The 15,564-nt window shown below is 44.9% G+C and overlaps 1 protein-coding gene across 1 annotated transcript in view; it reads right to left on the reverse strand.

Moving 5' to 3' along the window:
* LOC142578245 (cell adhesion molecule Dscam1-like) overlaps positions 1 to 15,564 on the reverse strand; it is a 170,588-nt gene that overhangs the window by 93,985 nt on the left and 61,039 nt on the right. Inside the window, exons 2-3 of the mRNA XM_075687645.1 lie at positions 1,114 to 1,286; positions 145 to 301 (exon numbers count right to left, since the gene is read on the reverse strand). Coding sequence (XP_075543760.1) covers positions 145 to 301; positions 1,114 to 1,286 — 330 coding nt within the window. The remainder of the gene's footprint in view (positions 1 to 144; positions 302 to 1,113; positions 1,287 to 15,564) is intronic.

The following is a 15,564-nucleotide window of genomic DNA, read 5'->3' on the forward strand; positions in this document are numbered from 1 at the left end:
AAGGAAGAACACATAGATCCTGTTTGCATTCGTTAACTTTAGTTCAGCTTAGCAGATGAGAAAACGATTTATGAGGTTCAGCGACGAAGCCTGTATTGTCGTCTCGCTTGCCAAAACTCTGGGCTTGCTGTCATGTGCACTCACCTCCTCGGACGTGTGCGAGGCGACTCTTGATGAGACCAAATGCGTTCGAAGCAACGCAGCGGTAGGTGGTCGAGTGCACTTCCGGTCTGAAGTGGGAGGCGCCAAACGCAGGAAGCACGAGAGAGCCGTCCGACCGAATTTCTCGTAGCCCAGGAACCTAGATGAGAAGGAACCACCATTGTCAGACTCTGGATTCCACCTCTTGAACCTTACACATCTTGCTTAAAGCTCCGCAATTTTCGCGCAGTCACTACGCCCCCATCTCCTGTCGCAGCAATGCTGCTGCAAAAGACGTGCCTTAGATGAAACACAGAGCCTAACTTAGGGTTTATTTTTTTCCTGAATATTTTGACAGTTTAACGCAAATTATGGACGCCATACACGTGCAACAAGTTAGGTGGTGTTGCACTTGCGCTTTTACATGTATTCGAAGTTGATAAGCTACTCCCGAAATCAATGGCGCTGGGTTCAACCCCCCCCCCCCCCCCGCCCCTCATTACAAGAAGGCTTTGCAGCTGCAGGGAAATCGAATAGGCCGGTGCGGAGATATGAAAGATCAAGCAGAACTTTGAATTGGGCAAGTTTCTTTTCAGTATCGGCTCTAAGCCAGCGCTCGTCCTATGTGCTAAAGTATAGTTGTCTGGTAGGCACGATATGATTTTTAGGGGTTTCAGAAAAGCGAATTTCCGTTGAAATGAGATATGGCTCTCTGTGCACATATAAAGGCAAGATTTAACTGGAATGAAATTTCAGTTATAAGTAAGTCTTCGTCTCGTGTGCTTCGTGCTGTTTGTCCCTATAATTTATGCGCTGCATTGTGTCACCAATGATAGAGATTGTGACGAAGCTGCGATAGCGCAATTGCTATAACCAGTAGATTCAGATGGAGAAGATGTACGTCATGGCAGAGAACATTGTGATCCTGAGCCAGATGGAGCTTTGGGAAGTGCTCTCACGCTTTTCCCTCACCGATTTTGCCGAGCTCCCGTCTTCTTTCTCCCATCGAATGCTGGGATGCGGTTGTCCCTGAGCCGAGCAAGGAAGCACGGCGCCCGTCTCGCTCGAGAACTCGACCGTTGTCGGTGGCTCCAGGACAATGGTTGGCCCACGGCCGCCACTTGTGTGCGGAATCGATGACGATGCTGCGAGAACAAGGACGGGTGAGGGAGAAACAGAATTCATTATCAATAAGAGCTCCTCTGCAGCCTGTACAAAGATGTGCTTACGCACATTTTAAGGCTTGCAGCGTAAACATCATGCGTATTTTTCTGTTTTTGTTATAAGTGTCGTGACAGACTTTATACGTGTCGAAGGAATAAACAGTTATTGATGACGTATTCTCAGCACAGGTTGCATTTCTGCTGACAATACAGAACGCTCCACGTGGGCTGCGCTGGCTGGGCATAAAAGAAACTGATCTTCCCTCAAGTCACCAATAGCAGCTTTCGCAATATCAGGAAGCCCCTTTTCGAAAAGGAAACCGCATTACAGCTGCAACGCCCTCTTACTTGTGCAACCGGTGACCACGGCTCAATAGCTGTACCATTCTGCTGCTGAGAAGGAGGAAGAAGATTCTCGGCGGGGGTGGAGTGCGAATATTACATGAGTATTGCATATCGCATCTGCGTTGAAGGAACAGCATGTAGTGAAAACTAATTATAAGCCCTCCGCTAGGGAGTTCGTTAAAGCCGAGGGTTTCTTTTGCACGTTACAATCAACCAATATACAGTGTCCCAACAATCATGCACGAAGATTTAAATATACGCAAATGCCACGTAGCTGGACCGAACCAAGATAATGTTGTTTGCCGTCGTTTGGAGATATTCAGATAATTTTTTGTATTCCGCCTGATGTTATAATTACTCTTGATTAAATAATAAACTTCTCGAGTATTATAATTAGATGAAAAGTTTAAATCAGGAAATTGTAGAGCAACATGAAAAATCCCCGATACAGCTTTCTGTTGCTCAATACGTGCTACATAAAAATGTTTTTCCGAATGTGCAAGAAACCCGCGAATACACGCAAAATTGCCGTGCGACTGGCCGCCCTAGGCACCTTGCGGGTATTAACGGCCTTTTTTCACGCTCGGAAAAACACTTCTCTGTAGCACGCATAGAGCAACGATGAGCTGTACCGGGAGTCTTTTATGTTCCTCTACAATTTTCTGATTGACACTTTTCATGTAATTATATTACTTGGGAAGTTGATTATATGATTAAGGCTAATTATAGAATTAGGTGGTATGCAAAAAAATAATCTCAGTATCTGCAAGCGACCGAAAACAACATTACCTAGGGTCTGTACAGCAATGTGGCATCTACATATGTTGAAATATTATTCGTGATATTTGGGATAACAGCTGTGTCTTACCAGTACTCACCTACGGGCAGAAACTTGAAGGCTTACGAAAAGGGTTCTACTTAAATTGAGGATGACGCAACGAGCTATGGAAATAAGAATGATGGGCGTAACATTAACGGATAAGAGCAGATTGGGTGAGGGAACAAACGCGAGGTAATGACATCTTAGTTGCAATCAAAAAAAGAAAGGGGCATGGGAAGGACATGTAATGAGTAGGGGAAGATAACCGATGGTCATTAAGGGTTACGGACTGGATTCCAAGGGAAGGGAAGCGTAGCACGGGGTGGCAGAAAGTTAGGTGGGCGGATGTGATTAAGAAGTTTGCAGGGACAACATGGCCACAATTAACACATGACCGAGGTAGTTGGGAAGTATGGGAGAGGCCTTTGCCTTGCAGTGGGCGTAGCCAGGCTGATGATGATGATGTTGTAAAATGAACGTGGGGATGTAAATAGGAAATTCGGTGTAAAAAATACTAATGAGGGAGCCTTGAGAGAGTAAATGTCGCAACAAAGGGCGAGAGAACGTTTTATGCTACGAAAACAAAGTAGGTGGTAGGTTGGGAACGACTGTTTTGGCAGGATGCTGAATGAGTGATGATACTTAGCTATAAAAAAAAGCAGCAAGAAATCTTGTTGTTCAATAATAAACATTAAAAATTGAGTGTTCTCAGTTCTTGTTTGTATTGAAATGTACGAAATGCACTACCACTCAATAGTTTAGTGAGAGATTTGTGATCGCTGTACTTAGCGAAAAATGAAGCGAAGATCTATTCTTTCCTGCTGACTCAAATAAAGCATCTATTTTAAATGCATCTACTGAGTTTGGTTTGTGAACTTGCCTCCCTGCTTAGGTGGTTGCCTCGAGGAGTCCAATTTTCCATAAGGCAGGTGTGAGCGTAGTTCATATAAAAAAATGCCTCCATTTACGTCCCCATATGTAAGACCCCCACGCTTTCAACTTTCGAACTGTAAAGGAACACAAAATCCTCCCGGCAAATCCCGAACATAGAAGTTAGAAAAAAAATTCCGTAAATAAGAGCCAGTTACTGTGAACATCATTAACAGTGCGGAGAAGAGGAAAGGAAATGGACGCTAGAATTTCACCATCTTTCTGATCTGATCTTTACCAGCCTTAGGAGTAGGCGTTGTATGTTCGTCGTCCTTAATATGCTCCCATTTTCTTGCATGCACTCAGCGCTGTAAACGGAAGCGACAGTCTCTAAACATTCTTTTCGTAGTTTGCTATTCCTAATTAAAACTGTTGCGCAAAGCAACGAAGGAACGGGACTTAAGCGACAAAGCAAAGCACGACACCCGAGCACAAGTTTTATCCCTTAAGTCTTGTCTCTTCGTCGCTTTGCGCTATCGTTTTGATCATGTCTAACCCAGTAGCCCACTGCGAAATTTTCCTTTGGTTCTATTTTCTTCTTATGGCAGGCCACGATGACATGCTCTGTGATAGCGCAAAGCATACAGCTTCGTTTGCGCCAGCATCTAAGGTCAAGAAGGATGAAACATGAAGATAGTTATTAAAAATGCGATTTACTTAATTTTTTTATTTCACTTTCTGCTTGTAAACATACAGCAGCCACTTGTTTGTGCTATGAAAGGTGTCTACAATGTGTTCGAACTCGTGGACACAGAAGGACATTCTCGCATAGAAATTACTTGACTGATTGTTCGCGCCATATCGGTCAGAAGAGACAACAGACAAAAGGCGGCGGTCAAAGATAAGACGAAGATAAGTTCCTGCCTTCCAGAAAGTGAGGAGGAAAGCAAACACCTGAATGAAAGTCGGGTCTTATCGACTGCCAAGAATTGCGCTTCATTGGCTGCCAAGAAGGCAACAATGAACCGGTGTGTCGCGAACTTGAGATCACGGGAGTGGGCCCATTTAATGACGCTGAACAAAGAGGTGTCCCAAGGCAGGCCTTTTCATCTGACTCAGCGGAGCCCATTGAGAGGCCAAACGAAGTCCGTATATAGGAATGCCTGGAGGAACTCATTCTTCGTGCGGCCACAATGCAAGTGGAGCCTTTTATTTTTCGGCTGTTTGTTTCTTTCAAAAGCGGCTTTCATATTATTATCAGCATATGGGAAATGGGCAAACGCGGGTTATCAATTCGGAGTAAAGTTTCCATTTCCTGTGCCGCGTGAACTGACAAGAGGCTACATCTTCGCTGGACACAAGCACCAGTGCTGCAGTAGGGACTACACAGAATGTACAAGTCACTTCGAGGAAAATCATATTATTGGTATATAATTTCCAAAGCCGTGCACAGCAATTTTTACATTTTCAATTTTTTCCAGACTTCACACAAGAGAAAAAAATACTGAACCATTCCACTCTGTGAAGGCAGATGACCAGCAAAGCCGTTTAGCGGATGACAATGAGGCGACGCACAATTTTGAACAAAGATACGAACACCTTTATTGTCCTATTAGTGGTAATCGGGACGATCGGTATGCACACACAGTCTCGTATTATCTCTGTTATTATTATATTATTCCATCACATTCCCGTATGGTACGGACACCCAAGGAGGAACGCGCCTACGAAGAGCGACGGCAGGAACAAAGACGATAATGCAATGGTCGCCGCTGGGCGGCAAACACCACCAATGAACAGATCGATGAAGATCCCATGCGGTACGTCGCTCTTCACAGGCGCGTTGCTGCTCAGCAGTCTGGACTATACGCGCCAACACGATTACGACGACAGAAGTGAAATTCAAAATGGAGAACGGCAACTTTTCTTTCTGGTTTTTTATGTACATTTGCGTGGACGACAGGTCCGCCGCCCCAAGGAGCCGGGGGAAAGTAGACACGCGTGACGTTTCGACGCCACCGCACCACGGAAGAGCGGAAAGAAAGGAAACTCGATACGCAAGTGCTTGGAACGTCGACAAAAACAGGGGGGCGCGAACGTAGACATGGCCAAGGCGGGGCCGCGTTCCGGACTAAGATCCGATCGTAGTGTATGTCCTTACTCTTGCGCTTACGATCTGTTTGGGTCTGAGTTGTGACAAGGGCAGGAGGGCGCGTTCCAGGTCTCAGAGCCCACCATTCGGAGTCCACAGGAATATGTGCCTTCACGCTTGGATTCTTTGTGCACTATCACCAGGATCAGCCCACATTTTTTGACTCAAGAAAAATTGACGGAACCCTAGTCACGAACAGGATTGTTGCAAAAAACAGAATTAGATGCGCATTTGTTAAGGAGGAAAGGTGCAAGCTCCGCAGTTCGGCTTTGTGACAGTAATCGCGTGCCAAATAGTGTGTAATTCTACGGGCATCAGAGTACAGCAGCATTAGTTTAAGAAAAGAACCCATTTAATTACGTAATGCTGCTGTTAGAATCCCTTGGTAATAGCAGTGTCCCTAAGGTATTTCGACAAGCGCGGAACCAAATAAGTGCTCTTGCGTTGTGTGGTTAAGGACTTCGCCTTTTGATCCTCCATGCGTTGAAGCTACATGATAGGCGCGATGCCAAAGTGCACTGTAAGAGTTGTGGTCGGACATGTAAAAAGGGGTAGCTGGCCCACGCCGTCGTCGAACTGATCCACGCTAAAGGCGTTGTTGACGGTAGGAACGTGTTCTCATCGAGAACGAGGGGTACTGGATTTATTCATAATATCAACATGAAGAGTGGAGAACGTGGACCCGCGTTGAAGGCGAGGGTTCACACACTCACTCCCACACCTTTGTTCATTGAACAGACAGAAATTAGCAGGGGGGAAGGGGGGGCTTCGTAGACAGGAGCTGTCACGCTTGACTCAGGCTGGCGCGTCTTGGTTCCTGGGAAGACCTCGCAGTTAGCTGGAGTGGCTGTCAAACGACCGTGGAAATTACCGCAGTTCGTGAGGAAAGGCCGTAGAACACCCTTTTCCAGGAGTTTCTTTCTCCCATTGATCCATGATGGCGAAAGTGAGCCAAAAAACAATACTCGGTCTGCCAAACGTGTCTCACTATGGTGACGCTGCAAGTCTGTCTGAGGTGGACGCATTGTCAGCTTCACGAAGCGATTCGTCGCAGTGGGGTGGGAGAGGCTGGAAAGTCAACATCCCCGTTGGCCGATCGTAACTGCACGCGAAGAAGTTCAAAGAAGAGCTTACGGTGACAAAGGAAACTCGTGCTCGACCATTTGCTTTTTCTTCTTTGTAATATGTACATGTATTTTAGTTTTTGGACCTGGGACACCAATCTCACACTAATCATACCTAACAGAAAATGTTGTTTTCGTATCGTCGTGTCTACTTCATTGCTTTGCGCACCTCTGCAGCAAAGATCTACCAACTCGTTCTTGGTTTCATTGTGCCTTTCCCTGGCGAAAAGCGAGCCTGCTTTTGCTTAAGTACTTTCAGGGATATTTAGCGCACAGTGAACTTTACTGTCCGTTTGGAATCCCGCTGCAGTTTCTTTGTTCCCACATTCTTTTACCAGATACACAGCATTCCGCTTCGCAAGTCTTTGTATGACTTTGTTTTTAGTCAGCACAAAGTAGAACAATTTGCACATTTCGTAATCTCCAAGTGCTTCCCCATCGCCATCCTTCAAGGAATCGACGCTTTACAGGGATAATTAATTTACGCGTAATGAACAAGTAAGTTAACGGGCCAATGAATGAATAAATTAATGAATAAACATATTATTGCCGAGTACCTTTACATTTATTGTTGCTGTGGTAATCCCGCAAACATATGGTAGTTAATTGATTTGTTGTGTATTGTATATTTTTATCTACGCATGTTATGATATGGAATATGGTATTTGGAGTGTAAACTCTGTATAAATAAATAAATAAATAAATAAATAAATAAATAAATAAATAAATAAATAAATAAATGGTGATCATAAGACAGTGTGTCTTGAAAGGTAGTAATTATTTCAATTCCTGTCCCAATTCAGATCGCAAGAAGATGCAACTTGGTAATCAATGAGCTTATTCTACGTGACCAATGAGCGCCTGAGATACATGCTGCGATGAATACGCTTCGCCTACAACAAGTACATTTGTTTATATATATATATATATATATATATATATATATATATATATATATATATATATATATATATACGTAGTCTCTCTCTCTCTCTCTCCTTTTGTCTACCAAGCGTGTACTTCTGAAGAAAATTGCAAGACTCCATTAATTTGTTTGTTCAATATTATACAGTACACATTACATGCCGATGCAGTACAAAGTCTAATACGAGAAAATTTTACGGCCCTGCTACTGAAGCGAATTTTAATGATTATGGATGTCAGACTACCTACCTTTTTATATATGCGCAACAACTGTATTATAAAGTTGTAAACTGGGTGAATTGGTGCACGTACTTGATTGTGTTGCGCTAAGTTTTAATACTGCAAGAATGAAAGAACAGCAGATGTAAGGACGAAAAGCGCAAACTCGAGTTTACGCTTCGTACTTTCATTGTTAAAACTCAGTGCAACACAATCGTAGGCAACTGCACTTATTCTTGGCTGTGATCCACCACAAGTATTCCCATAGGGCCACTGTTCGTCGCGCACACAGGACAGCGCTGTCCTGTGTCGCTGTCACGTCGCCTGTTTTTTCTTTAATTGCGCTAAAGGCTTTGGCATTATAAGTGTATGTTCTAAATCTTTACAAAAAGGAAACAAGAAGGGGTCAGTGTACTGGCAAAATAAGATTCCAAATATACGGTATTCAGTTTTTTATTCGTAATCACGACATAACTCACGCTTTATTACGTATACCTACAGAGCCGCACAATGATTAGAAACCGGGTACAGAATGCTTGCATGTCGTATTGCAACGTTTTTACATGTGACACGTGTTTGGGTTAGTTCTTTATGTTTGTGTTTCCATTTATGCTAGCGGCATATCATTTTAGCCACCGGCACTATGCTCATTTGATTAGCTTATTGTCCGGTAAATACATTATTTAAATACCATAAAAACAGTAAGTACTCATTCCTCTCGCTCTTTCTTTGACAGTTCTTCTTAGTGGCTACAATGTAACTGACGCAGTGAACACCTGAGCCCGCCCTCAAGAGACACTTTATAATATGACACTGCCATAACTGTGTCAAATAGTCTTCGGCTAATATCGTAGGAATACTTCCCCACAAAAACTACAAGCCAGAAAAAAAAGAAAGCCCGATCTGCAGCCGACACCTTAATTTCATTCTTGTTCATTGCTTTACATGTCACACACACAAAAAAAGAAAGAAAAGAAAATAGTGGCATAAGCAGGATGCTGTCAGTCCTCGACGCAAAGGAGTGTGGAGTATATGTATCCCTGTCGCGCAATGAAGGCTCGGGCTTCGCCGGCACCGTGAGCCCAAGAGAAAGAGAGAGGGGGAGTGGAGAAAGAGGGAGAGAGGGTGCGTGCGTGCGTCGCGCACGTCTTAAAGGTAGAGAAATCTGCAACTAGATGATACAAGTCTGAAATTTCTTTCAGTATGTAATAAAAGGAGCTGGTCTGAAGTGGCAGTGGAAGCGGTGATAGTGCCGGTCGCGTTAGGCACGCGTGCGTGGCTTTTCTCGTGGAGGTGTCCTCGCCTTGCCCCCCTTTCCACTCGCAGACACGCCAGGCGCACTCAGCTCGCAAACTTCAGGGGAAGCGCCACGGCGGAAGCTAACACGCAAGCTTGAAAAAGGGTGTTGAAGCGCGAACGGCGAAACTGTCGGTAACGGAGTCTCTTCTTCAGCCTATCAATCTTCTTAGCTCCCCTCCTCTACATTCAAACCTTCAGTTTTACCCATCGCGTGTTCCCGGCCTACGCACGGGCCGCTCCTCCGTGTGGAGGAAGTGGGTTGAATTAAAGGGTCCGACCGGAAGCACCGAGGTGCGGCTGCAGTGGGAGTCGATTACGAGGGATTTCACGCCCTCTCCTCGTCTGTTACTAAGTTCGCACACTCTGCATCTCTCCTTCTTTTCAGTCTTCTTGTGCGCACTCTCCTTCCACACGCGTTGTGTAGAGCGAGAATGGCGAAGCACGCAGACACACCAATAACACGAACAAGCAAGAATTCACGTGTCATTTAGGCGTCTCCGTGTTTCGTAGTTTTCTTGCGCTAAATAACATTACATCTCGGCAAGCACCTACTGGCCCTACCCAAGACACTGCTGACCCTCTACCAGAACCTAGCGCTAGGCTTCGGGGCATGTAAAGTTTTCAGAAGTTTTCGTGGCTTCTTTATTGCAGGTACTAATTCTCTTCCTTGTCTGTCGCCCAAATTTAGGCCTCAGGTTCACACAGCTTCCCGCATAGAGAGCGAAGAAAATATTGCACCTAAAGAGAGCGAGAGTGAAAAATAGGATCGCATTTGATTTAATAAAGACCGCTGAGAATGCACTGAGTGTGTAGAAAGTGTGTAGTAACGACGAACAATGCCATTCCTCCCGCGTTTACCGTTCATGGATGCTAACTTCACAGACTGGCCTCAGTGAGCTCTAAAGATAGCGTTAACGGGAAGGAGAGAGTACAGTAGAGAGCGAAGTCCTTGCGTAGATGCTAGCCTCACAGCTAGCATCTAAGCCTAAAAATGTTATGAAGGAGAGGGTCCAAGACCAGCGCTTGACTTCGTCTTTCATTGTCGTGTCCTTGAACTGTTTTCGCTGTGTGAAGTTGGCACCAGAGATTACGAACTAGTCCGGTTCCACACCTTGGTACCCTTTTGTCTTCCTTACTGCCACCTCCTCCATGACACACCTGCTGAGTAGGTTAATTACCTAATGGAGGTTAACAGGGCAAGCTTCATAGAGTGTTCTTAAGGCAGCTTGGAAAGTTTGCCTTGCGAATGCCAGCAGGAGCCTGACTAATGTTACGGCGAAAGCAGCTTGTTTCACTTGCTGCAGAGGCAGCACTAATACAAATGAAACATGATGTTGCTAATTAAAAAAGCCGTGTCTTCCTATTTATTGGCAATGACAGTAAGTTAGCGAAATATGCAGCTCATTACTTAGAGCCAGTAAGCTTACTACTGCAGCTGAGATAGGAAGTCTATAGATTCGAACTCTCCGCTTGTTATGAGGTGATATCTTCATGTCTGCGAACCTCTACAAGGTTTTGAAGGCCTTCAGTGTCGCGATGGGCAATTTGTAAATCAATACGTTTCTTGCGATGACATAGTGATTGATGCATGTGAATGAGAGTCAAGTACTTCTTGAGCATCTTTTTAAATATTGTTAACGTAACTTTAAGCGCGAAAACTGTGGTAAACGCTGCATGAAGTCAATGAAGCTGTTACTACCCCGTTCCCCAACTTAATTCTTTTTTTTCTGCATGCAAGCCAGTTAGGTTTGGGTTCGTTGCGAATGGAAGGCGGCAGTTTGCGTATCGTTCGTGGCGTGCCGCTGACTCTGCGCTTACTAATCTAGTAATTCCTTTTTCCTTTTTGCAGTGTACAACTGAAACAGAAAAACTCGGAGGTAAGTCGATTACCACTGAAAACCCTGTTCCGTGTAATGAGTGAAGGTGCTCCTTTTTTTAAAGCGGGAAAAGACGTCTGAGAAAGCCGCCAATTGTTGCTGTCCTATGCGGCGTCTTTCTGTTGCGAATGTATTGAAGGAACGGTTTAAAATGTTGAACAGGAAGGCAAGAAAAGGCATTACATTCGCGTGCAACTTTTCTGTCTTCTTCGTCTCGTCCATGAGCCTTTCCCTTCGTACCCACAGAGTACTGCGAACAAATGCGCCGACCAGTCGCCTCGCCCCGGTTAAATTTTCTCTGGGCACTGTGAATAAGTCGATGCATGGTCCTTCAGTGAAGTACTGGCTTAATTTAAGAACAAGCAAGGCGCGTTTTTTTTTCTTTCTTTTGCAGCATGTATGTTTACTAAAAGCAAATGCCCGTAGGGTCCTTCTATAATGCTAGATTTGCAGTAGTGGCGTAGCGACCGTATCGCCCGTGATCCAGTCGCTCGGCTGCTCTTAGTATTCTCTGTGTAGTAGTCCTCGGTCTTGGGCAGAGGTGCAACAGGCATGGAACGGCCTATATACACTTTTCGCCTTTCAAACAAGTTTTGATCAACACGTGAACATACATGCACGCTGAAGCGGAAACTCTATCCTTACTTGCTTACCAACGAAGAACAATCAGAGTACTTTCGATGAACCTAATAGATCCGTCTTTTGAACTAGTTCCGCCAGTCGGGCTAACTTCGGTTTTTCTGTTTTATACAGTAATGATGACCAAACATATCGTCTGGCCTTGTCGCGGGAAGCTTACAGCGGGTCTGAGTAGCGCACCCAAAGCAAACAGCCGCACACAGTTGTCCCGCTTGCACGCCACAAAGTAATTAGGGCATTCTCGTTACCGGCGAGCAGGTAACACAAACAAGAGAGAGAGAGTATGTTGTGGGTGTCCTAGCAACAGCGAAGCATCTGCGCTGTATTTGACAATCAATCTGACAGCGCAAACATTCGGCCTCGAGAGGAGCCACCGATGTTGAGAAACTTCAATAAATCAATGAATAAATAATCAAATTGGAACTCTTGCTCATAACTAATGCAGTTGCAAATAAAATAAACAAAAAGAAGAACAAAAATAAAAACGATTTAAAACAACGCATTAGCAGCCTACACGACAGTGTGTTCGTTTCTTGGGATTAGAACTTGTTTCACGCATTACTGAGACCATATATATATATATATATATATATATATATATATATATATATATATATATATATATATATATATATATATATATATATATATATATATATATATATATAGAACAAGCAAATGACTACAGTTGTCGTGAAAGAGAACTATATCCAAGCATGAACGAAGCCACTGCAAGAAGTCCCCCTGGTCTCCACAGCATTGACCGCCATGTAAGGCACGGAGTATAGATTGAAGCCAAACTTGGTGGCCCAAAATGTGATCGCACATCAAAGTGCGCGTTTGGTTTTGGTGTTCCCGCTCTGGAACCAGAGCCACGGCAGGGCAGCCGAGACTGCCCTGCCATGACAGACAAATACCGGTGCCCTGGCTGCCATAGAGTTTCATTCAGGAAATACTAGAGGGAACTCTAGCGCTAGTGTCTACGGGAGCTGCAATGGAGGCTGTTGAGCCAGCATGGAAATTATGGGAAGTACACGGATTTACCTTAACCTCGTCCTTCTGGCTTCAAACTGCTTTGCGACTTTGCAAACTTGTCAATTTGAATTAAGCGCTGCGTAATAAATAATTAAATATACATTTTTCGAACTCTCTGACGACACAATTCAAACGCAGGACCTTTAGCACGGACGCCCGATATAGAAATCATTGCACCACGGACGCATGCATCAACAAATGGCATATAATGCCCTTTTGAAATTATCACGGGCAAGCCAGTGCCTTGAGACGCTTCGCACGTCTCAGGGCCACCTCGACAGCTGAGCTGCTGCAATTAGTAGAGCTATTTTTTTAACCTACGCTGGCTACACGAATGTAGCTGGTGTAGGAAGTCGCCATTTCATTTACTTAGTGAAAAAACTGTAGCTCTGCCCACCTACACGCACAAATTTTTTTATATATGTAGCGTAGCATGGAAATTACACTTTCTACACTACGGCGTCAATGAGTGTAGGCAGTGGCTGTGTTCCAATACTCGCTCTAGACGGAAAAGTAGACGGCTAAGTGGACAGCGTCCATCCTAATTCTCACGAAGGACGTCAAAGTAGACAGCTTCGCGAAAACAGCATCGAAGTCAAAAACAATGCAGGTTACTTTCCTGTCCAAACAAGAGGGCGGCTGAGCAGGACACTCGAAACCTTGACTGAAAGGTCGTCTGCGCACAAAAAAAAAAAAATAACAAGTACGTAGAGACGCTTTCGCATGTCCTTAATGTGTCACACTGTGTTTTTCATAGGTTCCAGGCGCAGACTTATAATACAGAAAAAGGAAATGTGTGCTTTAGTCAACTTTCTTTTGTCCCCGTGAGGTGACGTTACGTCGCAGAGATGTCTTCCAGACGGCTCGAAACGCGTTCCCTTACTTGGCCTCGAAGCTGTCTCGGCTGTCTCCTCAGCACTCTATATAGACTGTCTCTGATTCTGGCCACAACTGGAACAGACCGAGTATACGACAAACATGTAGGCTGGCGTTGCAAACGCGTGGCGCCATTTTTGTCTGCGACTGTCGGCTCTGGTATAGCGACGATAGTGAATATTCGCTGCGAGGACGGTAGCGGACTGCTGGCGTGACCATGTGTCACACAGGAAGGTGAGCTAACCTTCTAAGAAGATAAAGTTGCCTAACTCACGGATGGTGCGGGCTGTTTCACACTCCGCGCTGAAACAGTCCGCACTGAGAACGCGTTCAAAAGGTGTCTTCGTGCACAGTGCATTCGCGGTTTATTTCGCTGGAGTTTGTCTACATTAGTTGATGAAAGGAAACTCGTACGTTGACGTCTAGTTTCAGGGAAGGGCACGCACGCAGCCACTTACGAAGTCAGGCGAAATGCGGAGTCAGGCGCTTTGCGTCCGCTCAGAACACGACGTGCTATCTGCTGATTGGCTACAGCCCAGCGAGCCAAGTGCAGCACATGACGTCATAGCCGACGTCATAGTCTCTGCCCGACACTTCACTCGTCCACACGAGCCTTCACGAGGTGTTAGTAAGAAAAAAGAAGAAGAAGAAGACAGAAAGCCCTAGTAGCGATTGTGAGTGTTCGCAGTGGCTTCTGCAATCAGAAAAATATAGGTTGCTCCGAAATTTACGACAATGAAGGCATGCAAAGTGTAATAAATGAAACCACAAGAGCGTCTGGGTCGACAAGTATGAAGATCAAACAAATCCATGTGCTTCCCATCATTCCCATTGTGGCTGAACGATTGCAGCGCCAGAGTTCCCTCTAGTAATTATTGTGACAAACGTGATAGAGTTTTATGAGAAGCTCTATGCTGGCTGCATTATAAAAATATGAAACAATGTCTACCACGGCCAAAATAGTGAGCTAAATGTCCGCGCGCTGCCGCGCGTCTTCTGGGATCACACCGCCATTAATCGCGAGGTGCGGCAAGCGCTAGACGCGCGGGCGCATATTTTGGGCACCAGTAAGCGTACGTTGCAGTTGTAGCTCAGTGCTCTTCTCGCACCACCTGTTCTCTTCGTGGCAGTAACGGAAAAGAGCTCGCGCAGCGGAGGAGGATGGCAGTCACCTTCGATGACAGCGCTCGCGCCGCTGGAGACAATGCGCATTTGTCAAATCGGTTTATACGTAAAGCCACCTATGCTATCGCTGTAGACGTGCTGGTTAACGTTTCTATTCTACGCGAAATTGCACAGTGGCACAACAAGGGGTACCTAAATATTTTCACCTGAACAAATGTGCATAATCATCCGTATCGTTGCTTTAAGAAAGCGAGTATCTTTCTAGAAGCGTTCTCTTATTCGCTTACATTAACGATCGTGGCGGATGGCTTCTGCACAGTTATTTAGTGCTGCTAATCCTTAACTATACCACCCCCAACCATCAGCTCCACTACCATTATTATTATTATTATTATTAATATTATTATTATTTGTTTAATGTATGCGGGCGCCAGGGCTAAGACCTCATGGTTGTTCCTAGGGCACATTGATAAAACTAGTTGTTTGAGTCAATAATAATTATTAAAAATATTACAGGAAATACAAATAGCGGTAAAACAGAGGGGAAGCGATCAGGCCGACAGATTCCTCTACGAAAGGCCCAACGGGTGCCTTTCGTGTCGGTGTGGGAGATGAAGTACCTATTCGTGGCAAGTCAGGCACTCATATTTCGGGGATACACGAGATAATCTTTTAGGACAAGCAACATAGCGACGTTTTCTAAATATTGGGCAGAAGGGGGGCGGGAGGGGCGCGGAACGTTATAAGTACCGACGAAGAGCAAATAAAGCATAAAGAACAAAAAGAGAAGACCTCTCAATTGTGTGCACACCAATTCTGACGAGTTTCTTGAGGTCGAAACTCTCGTTCCGACTCGGCAATCGTTCTACCCACCTTTGCAAACAAGAGATGGGATCTGTCTTTTTCCTCGGTGGACAATCGATTTGTTGATTGATGTAACCCCACCCTTTTTGTC

The sequence above is a fragment of the Dermacentor variabilis genome, chromosome 4 (assembly GCF_050947875.1).
Source record: "Dermacentor variabilis isolate Ectoservices chromosome 4, ASM5094787v1, whole genome shotgun sequence".
NCBI classification, from domain to species: domain Eukaryota; kingdom Metazoa; phylum Arthropoda; class Arachnida; order Ixodida; family Ixodidae; genus Dermacentor; species Dermacentor variabilis.